The 19,248-nt window shown below is 40.3% G+C and overlaps 2 protein-coding genes and 1 non-coding gene across 6 annotated transcripts in view; 2 read left to right on the top strand and 1 right to left on the bottom strand.

The window, feature by feature from the left end:
• LOC119016734 (sodium/hydrogen exchanger 3-like) overlaps positions 1-8,087 on the bottom strand; it is a 20,419-nt gene extending 12,332 nt beyond the window's left edge. The window contains exons 1-2 of one of the 2 annotated variants that reach the window (XM_037092937.1): positions 7,949-8,087; positions 2,223-2,459 (exon numbers count right to left, since the gene is read on the bottom strand). Coding sequence is in view for 1 of the 2 variants with exons in the window: in XM_037092935.1 (XP_036948830.1) it covers positions 2,223-2,517 (295 nt within the window). In the remaining variant the exon portion in view is untranslated. Of the gene's footprint in view, positions 1-2,222; positions 2,896-7,948 lie in introns of those variants that run through there. The other variant, XM_037092935.1, reaches the window with a different exon arrangement.
• Positions 5,930-6,001, top strand: trnae-uuc. Its single transcript has one exon. It is a non-coding gene; the product is annotated as a tRNA-Glu (tRNA).
• lipea (lipase, hormone-sensitive a) lies at positions 7,989-18,278 on the top strand. Of its 3 annotated transcripts, none has more exons than XM_037092939.1 (11): positions 7,989-8,111; positions 11,461-11,708; positions 11,955-12,239; positions 12,449-12,539; positions 12,623-12,768; positions 12,869-13,054; positions 13,196-13,348; positions 13,576-13,720; positions 14,777-15,004; positions 16,401-16,792; positions 17,296-18,278. In XM_037092939.1, the coding sequence occupies exons 2-11, from the start codon at positions 11,469-11,471 to the stop codon at positions 17,560-17,562; spliced, it is 2,133 nt and encodes a 710-aa protein (XP_036948834.1). In that variant the 5' UTR covers positions 7,989-8,111; positions 11,461-11,468; the 3' UTR covers positions 17,563-18,278. The 3 variants fall into 3 exon arrangements, with proteins under 3 accessions (XP_036948834.1, XP_036948833.1, XP_036948835.1); XM_037092938.1 differs by having other exon boundaries at positions 7,991-8,115; XM_037092940.1 differs by lacking the exon at positions 7,989-8,111 and adding an exon at positions 8,123-8,211.
• The last annotated feature ends 970 nt before the right edge of the window (positions 18,279-19,248 follow it).

Below are 19,248 nucleotides of genomic sequence, written 5' to 3' on the forward strand. Positions count from 1 at the left end.
TTGTTAAAAAAAACTTCACTGCTGATGAAAATCTATCTGACGTGACTCAGGTCCAAATGTAATGGTGAGGTCATGTTTTGAAATTTTATTAATGTAATGTTTAGTAACACAACCTTCTTTTCTCCCACCCTGATGTGTCATCTGGTGATGAAGATACAGCGACCTCGAGTAAAATTATGTACTTCTCTGTGTTTTAAGATTACAAAACAACTCATTCGAATGTAGTAATGTTGCATGATGAGTCATATTTAAAGTATTTAACCTCTTTAACCTGCGAAATCTCAACTCAAAGGTCAAATGTCAGTCACTATTCAGCTGGAAAAGGTACAACATTTTCCTTTAAAATGTAGTGGAGTGGAAGTCTAAAGCAGCAGTAAATGGAAAAACTCAAGTATATGAAGGCAGTGAAATATCAAAAAAACTTATCTTGATAGATTTTTTATTGATTATGATGATTAATCAATTATCAAAATAGTCAGTAACTGCTTTTCTTCAGACTGACTGTGAGTTTTCAACAATTTACTGTTGGTACAATCACGACTGTCACATTTTCAGGGCAGCACAGATTAACACTGAAGCTGACAAAGTGACTTTTCTATTGTTACTACTTTCAGATTTAAAGTCAGTTAGCTGTATCAGATTTCATCGCTCGGTCAGCCGCGGTCACTTCCTGCATCATGTACCGACAACAGTCCCATATTTATGTCAGTGGAGGTGTACACAAGCACACACCAACACACACCAACACACACACCCATGCTGATTCATTTACATTGTCCACAGTGGTGCAACCCATTAGTGTCTGTTGTGTATACATGAAATGATAATGACCATGCTCAGACAGGACGGTGTGATATCCAGCAGAGGTCATGCTCTATTTAGGCCCCTTTTAATGTCTGATTCACTATGTTAATTGTGCTTAATCTGAAAGACAATTAGTTGCCCACTATTTCAATAACTGAGTGACCATTCAAGCCATTTTCAGGCAAAAATGTCAAAGATTTGCTGGTTCCAGCTTCTAAAATATGAGGATTTACTGTTTTTTATCTTCTATTTATAACAGCAAATGAAAAGTTTGGGGGTTTTGGACTGCTGGTTGGACATCTGAGCACCTTCTGGCTGACGTCGGGCTCATGGAAGCTGCGCTGGGTAATTCCAACATTTCTTTTTTGTTTATACATTTCACAATGACTAACTTTGAAAATCATGGGCTGATTAATCGATAGTAAGAATAATTTTTGCTGCCGCCCTGATTTTGTCCTGAACGTAAGAATGAGATCTAGAGACATTTCCATCGATACAGACTGAGAACGCTTCACCTTAAATATCTGCTTTATGGAAATAGTGGCTATAACTCAATATGCATTAACACATACTCTCATCTGTCCATTAAATATTAATGGTCTGAATGACTGAATTTCAATAAAGAATACATCTGATGACTGATGGAAAGCAACTAATTACATAACTGCAAGGTACTTATTAATATTTCATATTATTCCATACCCCAACTGTTGATGGGGAAATAATCTACACTCATTTTTATAAATGACAAAATATTGGAAACACCTCTTCTTGTAAATACAATGTAAATCAACAGAATCTCAAATTAGAGCTTCCAAAAAGACCATCAATTGGAATAAACACCTCAAAAACTGAGGTATTAATACAATAAACAACTATGTAAATGATTTATATATATATATATATATATATATATATATATATATATATATATATATATATATTATATATATATATATATATATATACACACTTCACTTCGTTGTGGACCCATTGTATACAATACATACATGTATATAAGTACTAAGTACCTTTAGGTGACTTTCACTTTTACTGAAGTCATATCTTAACATTGTATCTTTACTTTGACTCAAGCAGGACTTTTGGGTACTTTCACCCAAGGATTAAGTTCTTCTTCCACATATCTTCAATCTCAGAGTTGACCTGATTTAGATTTGATATAGATTTTGTTTCACATAGCCTGTCAATTCATTTTAGATTTGAAATGTCACCAAAGGTACTTCATCAATGTCAGATGGGGCAAGAAAATCAGATACCACAATAATTTTGACCAGATATCTCAATATTGATACTATGACAATATTAATATCAATATACTGACCTAAACTCCTCCATGTTTACTTTTAAACAACTGTTCTGGGGTACAGAGCATTACTAAATGACTCATTAGGACTCACTAAGTTTGCAGATCCAGCTGACCAGGATCCAGAGGGCCACCAGGTACGGGGTGGTGACATGAGGCCACTTCCAGCTCACAATCGGCAGGGTGGTGATGGGCTCTCCTCCATGACCGCCGCTGTTTCCAGTGTCATGACTGTCGTCGCTTCCAGTGTCATGGTCTGAGCTTGAGTTGGTCCCACTATCGCCGCTCGATGGGGTGTCATGTCCTGTATCTTCGTTGGCCAAGCTCGAGCCTACAGACACCATCAGCAACATGCAGAGAAAAAGTGCATTTCTCCAAGTAGCTGCCATGTTTAGGAAAATGTCTCCACTAAGTATTGACTCAAGTGCTCAGGTCAACCTCAGACTGCGTATGAGTCTCTCATTCCTGTCCCTGTGTCTGCTCCTTCCCTCTCAGGTCTCTTTCACTTTGTTCTCACCTATGTCCACATCTTTATCTACCCTGAGCATTGCGGCCCTTTCTCTGCTCTCCCCTCTGCCAAGGATACAGCTTTTACAGCAGGTGAGGTTCAGCCCATCCTGATGCTGGTCTGTCTCCTCCCACTTTGTACCCAGACCAGCTAGTCTGGCCACTTTACTCAATGAAGGACTTGATGCTCTCGTGCTTTCCTTATTGAGCATGAATGCTTACTGAACGACCTTTCACTGTAAATACCTCAATCTAAGAAGCTACTCCTTGTTTGAATACTTTTTAAGGCCTTTTCCAATCAGATTTCAAGGAATCGTGATGCTGTCACATATAACAACGTAATAATAGCACAGCTGATGTGGATGTTGACTGCAGACAGGTTTTGAACACCTTCCACGTTTACGTATACTATCTGGGTCAAATCTTAAACAACACCAGTACACACCGGTATGAGTGTTTTCTTTTCAAGGGGTTAAAAATTAGCCAGTGATCTACACCACTAAACACTGTATTTTGAAGAGCAATCAAAGGTTTATATGAAAGTTATTATCCAAACTGTTTGTTGTAAATATAAAAATGTTTTACATCCCAGTAGGAACACGGAAGTATCAATACTTTTATTCTTATGGCGTTTATATAGCTTTATTGACACTATAGCTGAAGCCATGACAGGAAACAGGATGAGAGAGAGAGGGGAAGTGACCCACAGCAAAGGGCCGCAGGCCGGGACTCGAATCCAGGGGTCGCTGCAGAGAGGACAAAGCCTCTCTGCTCTACCAACTGGGCTAAACGGCGCCCCAGGTATCAATACTTTGATCCTTTTCAATACCACATGTTTAAAATAAGGATGAACTTTGTGGATTTTCTTTCCACCGATACCAATAATCACTAAATAATGATTCTTATGGCTGATACCACTAAGATAACTGATAACTTCACATTTTTGTATAAAAAAAAAGTTCCTAAGCTTGACTTTATGCAGACCTGAGGGTGATGAAAAATCTGCTGATTTAATATTACATAGCTCCAATAACGTTTGTTAAAACTTGCAGAATTTTTTTCACTGTAAAGTCAAAGAGTGCAATTTGGCTTCATATCTTCAGCTATAATTTCAATATCTGCCCATAATTGATAATGTAAATTTCCTCTTACTGGGCCTTCAATTCATCTTTCCAATTATTTATTGTGCATCTGTAGTTTAAAATGATATGATATTTGCATTAGATAGTGTTGAAAGCACAGAAGATATAACAAAAAACAGTTCTACAATTGTATTTGTGACTCAAGCAAATGAGATTCTGATGATTTTACAGAGAGGTCATTATTTTATTTACACCCAAACCTCCATAGTGGCTCGCAGCAAGACTGATCTGGTTCCTTGGATGCCTGACCTTAAAGCTCTGTTGACTGATGCCCTTGCAGAGACCCTTTGATTACCACTGACCTTAGGTGCAGGTGTCAGATGTATCTTAAGGGTATCAATCGATGCAGCCGGTTTATTCCTAAACTGTCAACAGAGCTGCCGTGCAAACAGTTCTCCTGAAGTCCATGCCGGTGTCCTGAAAGAGTCACCTGCATGAAACTGCCTGTGCAGGTTTCACTGTGGTTTGATGTGTAAGTTTTATTGTCTGTGTCATGCAGTTCATAGTAACAGGAAGGGAGAAAGAGGGCATTGGTTTTTTTTTTTTATTAATGTGGTTATTTATGTATCTCAAACACATGTTGACAGATTTCAAGATAATTTAGTGAAAAGGACATGGGATAAGGAGAATGTGATAAGATTTGCGTGAACGTCAGATTTTTCTAAATTTCTCAACAATGTAAGATCATTCTGCTGTTTTCGTGTTATCTACCGCACTAATACAGATAGAAAAAAACAGCAAAGTCACATCCAGATATAAAGGCTGGACATATGTGATAGATTAAGAAAACGTGTCAAACAGAAGAGATTAAGAATCAGTGAAAATATGTTCAGTCAATTAACTTCCCTATCTATCTCCAATGACATAAATACCAGGGAACAAGTTATAGGGAAATACTTATCTAAACACTCTCTTTTCTGTAGAATTGCTTGAGCAGTTTGACATTGCTGGATTTCAGGAAAATGATAGCGCATTTCCTTATGACCCAAATATGACTTCCACGATAACAATATGAGCAGACATGGTTGATTAATTTGTAACTGTAGAGACTGTGTCCCGCAGGGAGGCAAAGTTATTGATGAATGACTCATGGAAAAGAAACAGCCTGTCCAAACTAAAGATCATTTACAAGTCAGTGTCACCTAAACACACATCTATAGTGGCAATGAAGGCTCAACAGAGACACTGTTGTGCAGTGTGGCATGAGGAGGGAATGTTTGGGGTGCACGCGCTTCTTTCCAGTAAGGAAGACAAACGGGTCAAACTGCCTTCCTGTCCTCGTTATCACTGAATACTGGATATTTCTTCTTCCAATAAATCTGATAAGCGGGCAATAAATATTGGATTTTTGGGGGAACACCAAATTCGGACACCAGCCTATACATATTCTGTCACTCTACAGACATATGTCACAGACCATGAAATCTTTTTATCATCAAGTACTAAATTGCATGTCAAATGATTTATAGTAGAGAATGCTGATTCACAGAGAGGAACAAACAGTGACAGTAAGACACAAAAGAAAATAATTTTTCCATTCCTGTGATCGTGATCTTTAACAAGTTTTCAGTGTTTACATTGGGATTAGTGCTGTCAGTGACTCAGCTTTTTTTCCTGCACACACGCACACTCCACAAAAGCAATGGTACTTAAATAGTTTTTGCCATATTTCATATATTTAAAAAGGAACATGACAAATTAGTGGGATGATTCTTCTTATTTTTTCTTGATATTTTTTAAGAAAGACGACACAGCTGTTGCAGACGGAGTGCAAGAAGGTTTTAAGTAGACTGAGACTTGGCACCACAAATACAACTGTATTTTTCCCACTACTGAATGTAGCTGTTTAGGGAAAAGTCACTGCATGTTCGTCTGCCTCACATTCTGTTTATGGTGTCAAATTCTGGAGAAGAGGATGCTAAATAAAAGCAGCGAAACCTGCATGGAGATCAGTCGAATGAAGGACGGGTTTAGGTTTACAGTAACATGGAAATGTTGAGACAACACAAGATGACTAAGGTCACCTTTGATACATGCACCAATGTGATATTCTTGAACTCTCATAAAACCCACAGCTTTTTTCATGCAATATGAACATCAATAGATCTGACTGTGTCAAAAGTTTGTAGTTACATCAGCATCTAGTAAGTGCTCCCATATGGTCTAGCGGTTAGGATTCCTGGTTTTCACCCAGGCGGCCCGGGTTCGACTCCCGGTATGGGAACTATGATTTGTTGATTTAATAGGGGCCCTCTATTTACATTGTGCAAACTCAATATGCCGCTTTCTTGAAAACAACTCATGCCAACTACTTGATGTACCACATGATCCCAGAGGGATATCTAAACCTGAAATTACCTCATGCTTTCTTAGGTATAAGCAGCACCTATACTTCGGCTGAACTATGACGATTTGGGTCCATGTCCCAGGCCAGCCACTGTGTAGAGCAAAACTTAACCTATGCCGAGGTTGTTGCAAGTGATCTGATGGCCACTAGAGACTCCCATAACATCATAACAAAAAAACAGAATGATCAGCTGCAGTGAGCATGTACTTCATTTCTTCCAGCCATTACTCATAGTTCTATTTTGTGTTCGCACAGTGATGAGGTGCAAGGATGCCATACAACACAAAGAATCATGGTCATATTAGATGTCTGTAAACTGGCAGGATTAGCAGCAGGAAGCAGGCCTTTTTATTCTACATAAGACAATACTGTAAAGCCACAATTTGACCTGTATGAGTAGGCAAAACAAGGGGGTAAATAAAGTAAATTATGACTGAATCCCATTGAACTCACTCACTGTTACTGTTAAAGTGAGAGCATTATACAATGTTATTAGTGACACATAAGGTTGAAACAGTTTGAGATTTAGAGTATCACAGTATAGGGTATCACTTTCATACATATTTTTTCCAATTTAAGGTCCCATGGAGTCCACCGAAAGGGCCGTGACTTCAGCTTTCATGGTGGCGATAACACTTTGACGAGTTGAAATTTGGTCAATTATCCCGTCACGCTGACTACTGTCTCATCATTTTGACATACAAAAATGTCATAAATTGATTCACTTACAGCATTTTCAAGCATGATGGTGCTTCCATACATTTGGTTTGCAAGATACACTCTGAAAACACTCTGAAAACGGTATATAGCTGAAACCCGAGCCACACCATTACAATGTTTAGCATGCTAACCAGCTAACCCTGGTCTGTCCAGGTTCAAAGCTTCCCAGGTGCTCTGAGCTCCCAGCCAGCACCGCTAGCTGCATGGCTAACAGAGCTAACTAGCTAATTGCAGCGACAGTTGGCAGTAACGAGTGGTTCCTCTGGTAAAATGCTGCCCATTATTTTGTTGAGAGTATGGATTTACAACTAGTGGCAAATTCTTACATACTGCACCATAAAAATTACATTTAAAAAAAAACATAGTAGTGACAGTATGACAAGTCGAAATTTGGCCACATATCTCATCACACTGACTAGTATCCAGTGGTAGACTTTTTTGAAGTGCAGGGGCGAAAATACAGTGCATTCTCGCCACTGAAGAGGGCACTTTAGCACGCATTATGGCTCCAAAGAGGGCACTTTAGCATGCATTTTTGCCACCCAAGAGGGCAGTTTATCATGTTTTAACCAGCCAAGGGGGCAGTTTAGTGTGTTTTGGCTCCCAAGAGGGCACTTTAGCACGCGTTTTGGTTCTCAAGAGGGCACTTTATCACGCGTTCTGGCTCCCAAGAGGGCACTTTAGCACGCGTTTTGCAATCCAAGAGGGCAGTTTAATGTGTTTTGCCAATCAAGAGGGCACTTTAGCAAGCGTATTTCGACAATTGGGCCAACACCGGTGTGGGGGGGGGGGGGGCGACAGAGTCCCTGTGTACACCACTGCTAATATCTCCTCATTTTGATTCACAAACAGCATTTTCGGGCATGATTATGCTTCCATAGCTTTATTTTGCAGCTCACTATGAATTACAATATACTAACATTAAATCACTTTCCCTAACAAACTGTCATGCATACAGTAAATTACTGTATTTATCAAATAATCACTGCTACGTTAATAAAACTCATACCAAGGGATAAAAGGTGTCTTTTATCATGAAAATCCGACCTTGATTCCTAAAACCACCTTCCTGTTAGTGAGTGTATGTTAGCTAAGTTAGCCTACCTGTTGATTCATCATGCTAACTGGATCCAAAGTGGGCGCGCGCATCGCTGCCTCTCAGCCTCGCGCTCTGCTCCGCTCACATGACGTTACCCAGCATTCTGCGGGACACACACACACACACACACACATACACACCGGCAGAACATCAAGGAAGAGGATGCGGGTCGGTAAGAGGAAAACACACATGTATTTATGTACACATATCTGTCGTGTCTGGCTTGTTTTCTAGCGTTTCGTCGCGACGAGGGATGTTCGTGACGAGTGTGAGTCGATGTCATGTCGTGTTTTCAGCGGCTGTAAAACAGAAAGCAACAGGCTGAGGTGACGGTTAGAAGTCCTCCAACTTGTGGGTGAAGTTAGCCAACGGTCGCTCGTTAGCTAGCTGGAGCGGTTTTGGCAGCATTTTTTTTTTTACAGTGACGTTTGTGTGAGGGAATGTAGGAAGTACAACGCCTGCTCCTACCCAGGAGAGAGAGAGAGAGAGAGAGAGGGCTTTAAACAGTAAGCGAAAACGATATCTGTGCTGGTAACTGATATATCAGTGTGGGACAGTGACAGAGGTGAGCCTGTGACAGGTTTACGTCATGATCAGCTGTTTTTGTCTTTTATTTTTTTTTTTTGGATGACAGCCCAGGCTTTTTTTCATTTTGGCAAATGGTGAGATTCAGCTGCGAGACAAAAGGGGCTCTGAGTTATTCAAAACAGAAACTGAAAACAAAATTATACCTCGTGTGCTGAATGAGTCAGAAATAACACCTGGCTGCTCCGAATCTGTAAGCGTAGCTCAGATGTTGTAATGATTGTGTGCTGCTGTATTGACCAAATACTGTTACTGCAGCTAATAATTGAGAGTTATAAAAAAATAACCCTGTTGGAGCTCTGCGTTATTGTTAAAGGTGCGATATGTGAGAACATCACCTGTCAAATTAATTATCTAAACAAATGGGAGGTAGCACATCACCAGGGTAACCACTAACTGCTGCTTACTATAGATCAAGCCCATAGATTTACACAGAATAACTAGATACCAGGTGCAAAGATGGTTCCCGTTGAAACTAAGCCCCCAGGAAGTGGGTCACGGTTTGAAGCCAGTTTTCGTAGTGGATGAAGTGTGTAACTACTACCTGGTCATGAGGCCCATTGAATATGTGCAGCAGAGTTTACCCCGCAGAAGTCGAGCTTTCTCGAATGATTCATGCACCACTGAGCAGCTTTCACTGGAATGACCGGCGCTCTGCATCCGACACTGTATCCAGGTTTTTATATAACGTCCTTGCCGTATATGCTGTAGACTAGTTAGCCCAGTTAGCCTTGCAGCTAGTGATCTAGACTGACATCTCAGAGTGGTATTACTCTTAAGGATGTGCCAGACCTAGCTGGTTAGCATGTTAACTTAAGTAGATATCTCCGCAACACAATATAAACTGTAGATATCATTGCATCAAAACTCTAAAAGTCTTAACTATTGCACCTTTAATGTCATCAAAACCATCAGTTTTCACAAGTCTCTCCGACTGATATTGGCAGACAATACAGATATAAGGAAGTAAAGAGGTCCTAAAAACGATATATCAGTTTATATACAGTCGGCTTAAAAGGGAAGATGCCGTCAGAGATTAGAGGGTTGACTGCTGAATCACTTTTATCTCTGCTTTCATAACAGGGTTTCAGAACCTGGCACTTAATAATAACCACAAATAATCATCCTCTCTTCTGCAGTTCCCTGAGACAGATGTTTATCTGTTATCAGAGCTGTAGCAACTCAGCAAGGACTGTGATGTTATGTCGTCAGTATTGCTTGCAGGAATTTGGGGGTATTTAAAAGACTTGAGGATTTTTTCACATTGTACAATTGTGAGTCTGGGATTAGGTTAAAACCTAAAATGCTCCGCATTGTGCTGGCTGAGCCGAAACAGAACAACACAATTAGGCATGTGTTAAAACTGTGATAAAGCCTCCAGTGTATGAACATTGTGACATCAACAGTAGAGTGTCCTGATGTCCTGAAGATTTTTCCACTTTTATAACATTTGCAGCCACACCGCAGCACAAGCTCCTACACAAATACTCACACAAGGGTTTTGATGTAGCTTGATGATGTAGCTACAATCATATAAAATCCTCTCTCATGGTACGTGTGATCTTATATTGATATATATTCTAGTATAGTACTTTTCTGAGATTTATTGGTCAAATTATCTTTTCTTTGAAAATGAAATACCTGACAAGTGAATGAGCTTCGCCACACTTTTGGATATGAAAAATAGACTCACTGCTCTACAAACTATGTAATGGTGACACCATCTCAAAGTTACCATAAACGTGTCACCATTGTATTTCTGTGCTGACATTTTTTGTTTCTTATCTGCTGATGTTTTTGCCAGTTCCAAATTTATGCAATCCAATATGCAGCTTTTTTTTTTTTTTTTTAGATTTAAATTCACAGAAACATTCTTGAGGTAATAAATGTTTTGATGTTATAATGATGTAAATGACTAAAGTACCAGTGAGGTTAACTGTTTCAGTGCACTGATGTCATTTAGACAATTAATTTTTATTGTTATGCTGTAACATATCCTGCCCCAGGTACATCTCACAGAAGTGTCTGACAGCCATGTTTGAGGGATCACTGCAAAACTGTGTTTAAATTGAAAGTTTTTACTCCCTAATATCAGCGTCAGTATCGACCCTGAAAATTGTATATCACTCAGGCTCCTCCATTAGAACTATCTAAAGTCTTAAGTGATATTGAAAAGTGTCATGATGCCATCCAAGCCTAAACTAGGCTGAAAACATCTTAACATTAACTGAATTTGAAACGTCCTTGGAAAAGAGACACTTTGTGTAACTATTTATTCTGGTGTTAGCTTAATTCCAGGAACTTACAATGGGGCCTCTGTGATTTGCAGAACAGGCTCCCACTTTCAGTTGAGCTGTCACAAAACCAATGGCGAATTTTCCATTTATCCCTTTGTTATAAGGTCAGCTTCGCATCAGAACCAAAAGCTTTTAACCTTTTTTTTTTTGTCAGGCTTTGTCCTTTATCTGGAAAACCCAGAGTATTGATGTTAAAGGTTTCAATATTTTCAGTCAATTTGATGACATTCCAGTCATTTTATCTCATCTTTTTCTTTGTGTTTTTACTCTTACATTTAAGAGGAATTATTTGTACAGAGCCGTGATCTTATGCTCTATCTGGACTATTAATGAAAATCCCCTCCGGCTCTCGATGCCATCACAGTCAGCTTGTCTTTATGGCCTCTTTTTAAACTGCTATCCTCAGGCTGTGCTGGGACTTCAACCCTTGACCAAACAGATAAGAATATAATCACCAAAGCAATGGATTTTCTTTTAAGAGATGATGTCACTAGAATCTGTACAGGTTACGGTCTCTTCACTTTAAGATGTGCAGTTCACATCACATGTCTGCTCTGTCAATAGCTACTCAGGCCAATAAATAGAGGAGTTTAAACACATCCCTGACACTGCTCTTGTCTCTGTTTCTCCCTCAGCCTCAGACATGGATTACACGGTTGTGTTCGCAGCCTTGGAAACAGTATGTGAAGACAACATTTCTATTATGTGTGGGCCTTCTGATTTGCCGTACGGAAATGTTGCCGAGCGCCTGGTCACGTGTATAAGACAGATTCAGGAGCACGGCCGAGCCTTGAAGCCTGTCGTCAGCAGCTTCACCGCCGTCTATCACCATTATGACTTTGACGCACAAACGCCTGGGAATGGCTACCGTACCTTGGTTAAGGTATGACTGATCCCGGTAACTAGATGTGTTGTTCCACTAAAGGCTGATGTTTGAGATGTGGTTGTACCAATGAATTAAGTCTATCAATTCTGTGATTAATGTCGTGGTGGCTGGGCCTATTACGGTATTTGTTCCACATCCTACCCTATTGGTCTCAGTTTTGGTTGTAGTGCAAAATGATTTTAGCATTTCAGACTACCCTGATCTTGACTTGTTTACAGGCCTATTTGTTTCTCGTTCTTTCAGGTCTTGCAGGCTTGCCTTTTGCACATCATTCAGAAGGGCCGTTACATCATTTCTAATTACAACAGTGCCTTCTTCAGGGCCGAGCACAACGCCTCTGAGATGGAGGCGTACTGCAGCGCTCTGTGTCAGCTGCGTGCCCTTCTCCACCTCGCCCAGCAGCTCATCAACGACAACGAGTGCGGCCAGCTGTACTCCCTGCAGGACAGGGACCTGAGCCGCAGGTTTGTGCAGGAGTACAGCTCCATGCACAAAGCCTGTTTCTACGGCCGCTGTCTGGGCTTTCAGGTCAGCCAGCAAAAACTTCATGTGACAGTCGCTTTTATTTTATACCGACATGTTTAATTTGACCATGTTGGCATTCTGTCAGCTTATTTAGCACCTTCCATGTAGTTACAATATGTAGTTAAACATCAGAACTTTTTTAGCATTCTTTAAAACTTTTTCAAGAGGCTTCATTGTTAGTTTTTAAACATTTCAACCTGTCTTTTTTACAGTTCTCACCAACTCTACGTCCCTTCCTCCAGACTGTTGTCATAAGCATGGTTTCATATGGAGAGACGTATGGGAAACAGCAGTCTGGCTTGGGTTAGTCACTGTTTCTGTCTTTATTTCTTTCTGGTTTTGATGGAAGGTTATGTTCAGGATTTAAATCATCGATTTTCTTCCAGGTACGGCTGCCCTCTCCCTCCTCACATCAGGGAAGTACGTCATGGATCCAGAGTTGCGGGGTGCTGAGTTTGAACGCATTACCCAGAACCTGGACATGCAGTTCTGGAAGTCCTTCTGGAACCTCACAGAGTCCGGCCTTATCGCTGTAGGCAGGGTCTAATATTCTTCCACTGACTCAAATTAGCTGATGTCCTCTTTCATGTTTTCACTGCTCAGCCTTCTCCTGCGTGTCTCTCTCTGTGCAGGGCTTCAGCAGAATAGCCTCTTGCCCAGTGCAGGTGAATTACACACTGACATTGCCTCCTGAAACTCTAAGCCTCCCACTGGCCTCAGACCCCCATCTAACAGCCACCGTGTCTCCTCCGATAGCCCACTGGGGCCCCGGGCCAGTCCACATGCGCCTTATCTCCCATGAGCTGCGAGAAGGACAGGTGAGACTCCACAGGTCTAAAACAGAGGTGTTAGGAAGAACATTTTGTATTTTGCTTTGACACATATGAGCAAGCATTTATCACTTCCTAACAAGATACAGTTTGATGTATTCTTGTTCATCTCTGTTTATACCTATATAGGACAGTGAAGAGCTGCTGTCGTATTCTCGAGCCGATCCTCCCCCCATCTCCGTGTCCCATCTCCCCTGGGTGCAGAAGCAGCCTCGCTCCCCCTGGCTGCTCATCCACTTCCACGGCGGGGGCTTCGTAGCCCAGACTTCCAGATCCCATGAGGTACAGAACAAAATGCTGGTGAAAGACTGCTGTATTTTCATCTGTATTAGATGTTTTTTGCAAATGTGGTTAATGTTTTTTATACTCTTAATCCAATTAGAATAATGCTGCTACTCAGTCCTACAAAGTGTTTCACAGTCTGCAAACATCCAAATTATTTATCAAATGCAGTCAAAATAAGCAACTGTTAATGTCTTCTGTTCTCTGTCCACCTCCTTATGAGTCAGAATTATCTTCGGAGTTGGTCAAAGGAGCTGAACGTACCGATACTCTCCGTGGACTACTCTCTGTCACCCGAGGCGCCCTTTCCCAGAGCTCTGGAGGAATGTTTCTACGCCTACTGCTGGGCTCTGAATAACTGTCATCTACTGGGTATGTTTATGATATCACACTCAGACAACACGGGACTACAGTAAACCAACAGGAAAGGTGACATACATGGGTATTTATGCAAAGTGGGTTTTAAAACAGAAATGATCTCCATCAAGATAAGCATTTTAGCATGGTTTCAGATATAACCGCTGTGCTAACACACCTGAAAATGGATATGACATGACCATTCACATACACTATAATACTACAATACGGTGTATGTGTGTTGATGTAAACAGGAAGCAGGTTGTATACTCTGTGGTTGGTTACATAATTACAAAAAGCACTATGAGCCAGGCCAGAACAGTCTTTTATATACTTATTCTGGTATACGTTTTTGATTTTACATCTGCTTTCAATTTGCTAGAGGAAGTGACTTTCTGACTATTTTTTTAATAAGATAAAACGATAACTGAACAAAACTTTAAAGGAATGCACAAGTAAGATTGTATAGTAGAGTAAAATATGAAAAACAGTTAAAATGCTGTTGGTTGAAAATATAATATGTATATGTATTTACTGTACATAAGCTTCATGGATATATTAGAGAAATTCTCCATGTTCCCTTTGCAGGTGCAGACAGCACAGGTACACTTTGTACTAATTTCACATGTGGTGTGAAGCTCCACTGGGAGGGGCACATTATGTACTGAAACTGGCATGTGAAGTGTTATCTGCACATAATCAGATCATGGAACAGGGCCTGTTCATGTGGAGAACAGAAAAGGGGGATGGTACAATAATGGTATAATAATAAGATTAAAGGTTAAATGGTAATCTCTTATCTTAGTTATCTGTTGAATATGTTTTCAGTCTTTTTGTTTTGGTCCAAGTGACATCATCAAATCATGTTTTGTCCAACAACTGTCCAAAGTTCAGTGGCATACAAAGCAAACAGATAAAACACAGGGAAAGCAGGTAATCCTAAAGTGGACCGTTTGTTTCAGAACATTATGGAAGTGGCTTGGATAAAAACCTGCCTGTTTTAGCATCTTTGTTCTTTATGAATGTAGTTAAAATGATCCTTATATAACGGTTAATGTCTGTGCATCTCAGGCTCCACAGCTGAGCGGGTTTGTCTGGCAGGCGACAGCGCTGGAGGAAACCTCTGCATCACCGTGTCCATGAAGGCCATATCCAGCGGCATCCGAGTCCCTGACGGCATCATGGCCGCCTACCCCGCCACCTTGCTCACCACTGACGCCTCGCCCTCCCGCCTGCTCACGCTCATTGACCCGCTGTTGCCTCTGGGTGTTCTCACAAAGTGCCTCAATGCCTATGCAGGTATGTGGGTGTACAATAGGAGAGCTGAAGGTGTGTGCTGTTTGATGCCTCATTTAACACAAGAGTACTTTCCGGCGCCACTGGAACAGAACAGAGGATAATATGCAAAGAGCAGAGCTATTGTAGTTTGGTGTTATTCATTATTTATTCTGTTTTCTATTCAGTCAACTTTGCTAGTTTGAGTTTCGTCCTAAAGTTTAAGAAGATTTGTTTAATTAGTTTGAGTATATGTTATTGGGTTTGTTTGTTTTTATTTTATCATGAGAGGTTTTTGTCAGATAAAAGTTTAGAAGAGTTATTAAAGTTTGAACACAACAGTTTGGGAAAGCAGCTGACTCATAGCCGTGTAGACATCCCAGTGTCAGTATATATACCAGTGCCTCCTCATGCTTGTTATATAGACAAATTTGACCTTATTGAAGAAGACTAAAAACATTTTTGTTTTACTTTTATAAGTTTTGCACAACATCCTTTCAGTTGGTTTCCATTTTATTACCTCTGCTAAGGAGGTTTTGCTCTCACCTGTGTCCGTTTGTTTGTTGGTTAGTTGGTTTTGGTTTTAGTGCAGATACAGATAAAGGAACGGATCCAGGAATTATTTTCTAAGTTTGTTTAACATTGTGAAATACCAGTCAGTTCTTCTACACTAGATATATCAACCCATGGTCTGACTTGGCTGCGTCCTCACCACTGTGGCACCATTTAAATGGCTTACAGGTTTGGCTGACATTATAAAAACTTTCGGTCACTGGTCTTTCTGAATCATCCTACATTTAATCTGTCTGACTGTGATTTCATTCAAGGGCAGAACAGGAGATCTCAGATTTCCTTGAATAGAGAGTCTCATATCATTATCATATCATGGTTTGATGCTTTTGGAGCCAGTGACAGATTTTTATGATCTGAAATGAGCTCATCTCAGATCACATGTCTGCTGAGCTGATCTCTGTGCAATTATTGTCACCATGTATGAGAGAGAGGCTCATTTCATTGCCTGCAGTAATGGAAGAATTACTTTTTTCAAAATTTGCTCTCAAAATAATCCAGATAAATTGATTTCTAAATTTGGGTTAAATGAACTGTGTTATATAACACTGCCTGAGTCATCGCCTGAACACACACATAGGGACTAACTCATTGTGGTTATGTGGTTACTCATTAAGTGACTTCTTACACTGTCAGGGAAAAAAATCAAAATATTTAAGCTGTGTTTAAGTGTGTTTAATTACAACTGAAGAAAAAAATGATAAAAATAGCCCTTTGATATTGTGACTAACAACAAAAATCAAACCAACACATCGACAGCGTTGTAAGTAGCTGCTGAAAATCCTCATATATAGGCCGTGATTGTATCCTGAGGAGCCTCATTAATCACTTGACATCGTCTTCCTCTCAGGTGCAGACTGTGAGACGGTGCAGCCTGCGGTGGGAAACAGCAGTCTGAGCTCTCTGGGCAGAGACACTGCTGTGCTGCTCAGTGATCTCACCCAGGGAGCCTCCAACTGGATCCAGTCCTTTCTGGACCCCATGCGGACTTCAGGTGGAACACGCTCTCTGTCATCGGCACAGAGGAGGTATCAGAGCACCGACACTCGCGAAACACCCACCCACGCCTCTACACCCAACGGCGGCGATCACGTGGATTACCCAGATGGCTTTGAGCCAATGCGCTCTCAGTGCCTGGCTTTTGTTCGGCCAACTCCATCCCCCATTATCAGGAACCCGTTTGTGTCGCCCCTGCTGGCTCCTAACAACCTGCTGAGAGGCCTGCCGCCTGTACACATAGTGGTAAGAGAGAAGGACAGTTTAATCGCATTGCTTAATTTACTATAAACATGAAAAACTTAAGCAGATGCACAAGTGCAAGTTTTAACATTGACTGTCCTGACATTTAACTCACTGTATACTACCTGCTTAACACCAACTTTAACTACACGTCAAGATGATTTTCAAACAACACTGACATGATTTGAAACCAAAGGCTGAAAAAGTGGCTGCAACGTGCAAATGTGTTTTTTACAACAGTGTTATATATTTTAACCACTAGAGAGCACTGACGGGTTGATTTTTCGACTGTAAATGTCCCACTGTACATATCCGAGGTTCATGTTAAAAGAAACATCAACTATTGACCAATAGTTTGTAATGAGATTTTTTAAAACTTCCAATAACTGACATCAGTATCAACATCATCCAAGCTTTAATCTTTTATCCCCAGCAGAGTTTGTTTTTCTCACCTCCTCAAGTTTTATCCAGTCCGTGTCTCCTGATATTTCCTTGTCTCCTCACAGGCCTCTGCTCTGGACGCTTTGCTAGATGACTCGGTGATGTTTGCCAAGAAGCTTCGAGACATGGGCCAGCCCGTGAGTCTGACAGTGGTGGAGGACCTACCTCACGGCTTCCTCAGCCTGTCGCAACTCGCCAAGGAGACTGAGGTGGCTTCAGAAATCTGCGTGGAGCAAATGAGGACGATTTTTCAGCAAGAAAACCCGACGCCTGCTCTCAGCAAACGGCCCAAGCTAGAAGATACTCATCAGAGTATGAGTCCGTCAGGCTGATGAAGCTGGTGTTCTTGGGTGAAAAAGAGATGTGAGAGAATGTGGTGAGAGTTGCAATTGATTCAAGAAAAGGAAACAATTAAGGGAGAAGTATGAAGATGTACAAAAACTGACGAACAGGAGGAAGCTTAGGGAGCCTGCACTCGTAACCTTTTTCCTGTAGGCAATAATGATCGAGAGAGCCATTAAAACTCTCTTTAACCAGCTCTAAAATGATCCTAAAACATGACAAAATAGGAAACAATGCAGTATTTTTCTACCAGGATCCTGATCCAGACCAAGTGCACAATGACAAAATAACAGACCTACAGCACGTTCACCATAACCAGCCCGAGCAGTAACGTCTCACTGATGTAAGTCAGAAACAGAAGCTTTTGTGCCTTGAATTTAAAGCGCTGCTGTATTTGTATTGTATTTGAGTGAAACATAGTTTTGCCTACGTTACCAAACTGACCAGGATTAAAGGTTTACTTACAGGAAACACAGTCCAGACACACTGTAGTGTTATTATATTTGGATTTAATGTTGAACCTGGTTGTCAATTGTTTACATCAGACTGATAAGGAGGCCTTCGTGTTGTGTTTACCAGGAGTGTGTGGGTGTGAATGTAACTTGTTAAACTGTAAAATAATTCTTATTATTTCTTAATGTCAATATTTAACTTTTTTGTGTGTTTTGTTTTATTTAAAATCTGGATTAAATCAAAACTGCAAGCACGTCTTGTTGTTACTTTGTTGAAGGTTCCTGTTCTGTGCTGCCACCTGATAAAACTCCTGCTACTATTGTAAAAAACATGTAAGTTTGAAATGATGTAGTTTAATAAATAGTGGTCATTTCATGGTATTTTATGTAGAAACAATGTTTTTTCACACTGGTTTTTCACAGGCAGATGGTTGCTGTTATTACTGTACACAAGCTTGTACTGCAGATGAATCAGACCAAGTAACCAAATGGGAACACATTGCAACTCCAAACAACATAATACTTAACCTGACCAGGAGATCAATCTTGGAATCTGACTTATTTTTTAAAGCTTAATGTTTCCCGACACTCAGATCCACCAAATGTTTGCCCTTGTTGCTGATGTCAGAGTTTCCATATGATAAGAATCTTCTGGGTCATTCTTAAATTTGAGGTGTTAAAAGAGAAACCGTTGTGTTTTCAGACATGTGAACCAAAGTCACACTTTTTTTGAGTGTCGTTAGCAAAGGTAAATTTGAGTGAAGTTACACCATCTTATATTTACTCTATTTTACTTTGTATGATCAATGCACCAGTGAAAGGTACATTTCCTTTATCACCTGCATTAATAGACAGTATAGCTTTCGAATCTTGAATTTAGGACAAATTCTTGTTTAACAATGCTAAGTGAAATTAGTGCAACCATCTGATTCTTATTATTATTTTATTAATACAAGTGTTAACAAAAATATAAAGATATCAATTACCAGAAAAATGACAGAGGACATGAGCTCAGTGTCCTCGGTGTTGGTTAAGGCCCTGATTCAAACACTAACTTAAGTAAAAAATACATCAGTATTATCAGGAAAATGTAGTTTTCAAAACAAACCTTGTGTAAAAAAAATGTCCCTTTATTGCTCCAGTTTAAAATCGTCCCTGTCTGTGTTTGTTTTATGTGCTGTTTGTATATAACTGGCATACTTTTACTGGTATAAAGCCACGTAT

This window comes from Acanthopagrus latus, chromosome 3 (assembly GCF_904848185.1).
Source record: "Acanthopagrus latus isolate v.2019 chromosome 3, fAcaLat1.1, whole genome shotgun sequence".
Lineage (NCBI taxonomy): Eukaryota > Metazoa > Chordata > Actinopteri > Spariformes > Sparidae > Acanthopagrus > Acanthopagrus latus.

Coding starts and splice junctions, on each gene's coding strand:
- lipea (XM_037092938.1), top strand. Junction 12,240..12,448: donor GCCGCTGTCTGGGCTTTCAG/GTCAGCCAGCAA, acceptor TCTTTTTTACAG/TTCTCACCAACTCTACGTCC. Junction 12,769..12,868: donor CAGAGTCCGGCCTTATCGCT/GTAGGCAGGGTC, acceptor CTCTCTGTGCAG/GGCTTCAGCAGAATAGCCTC.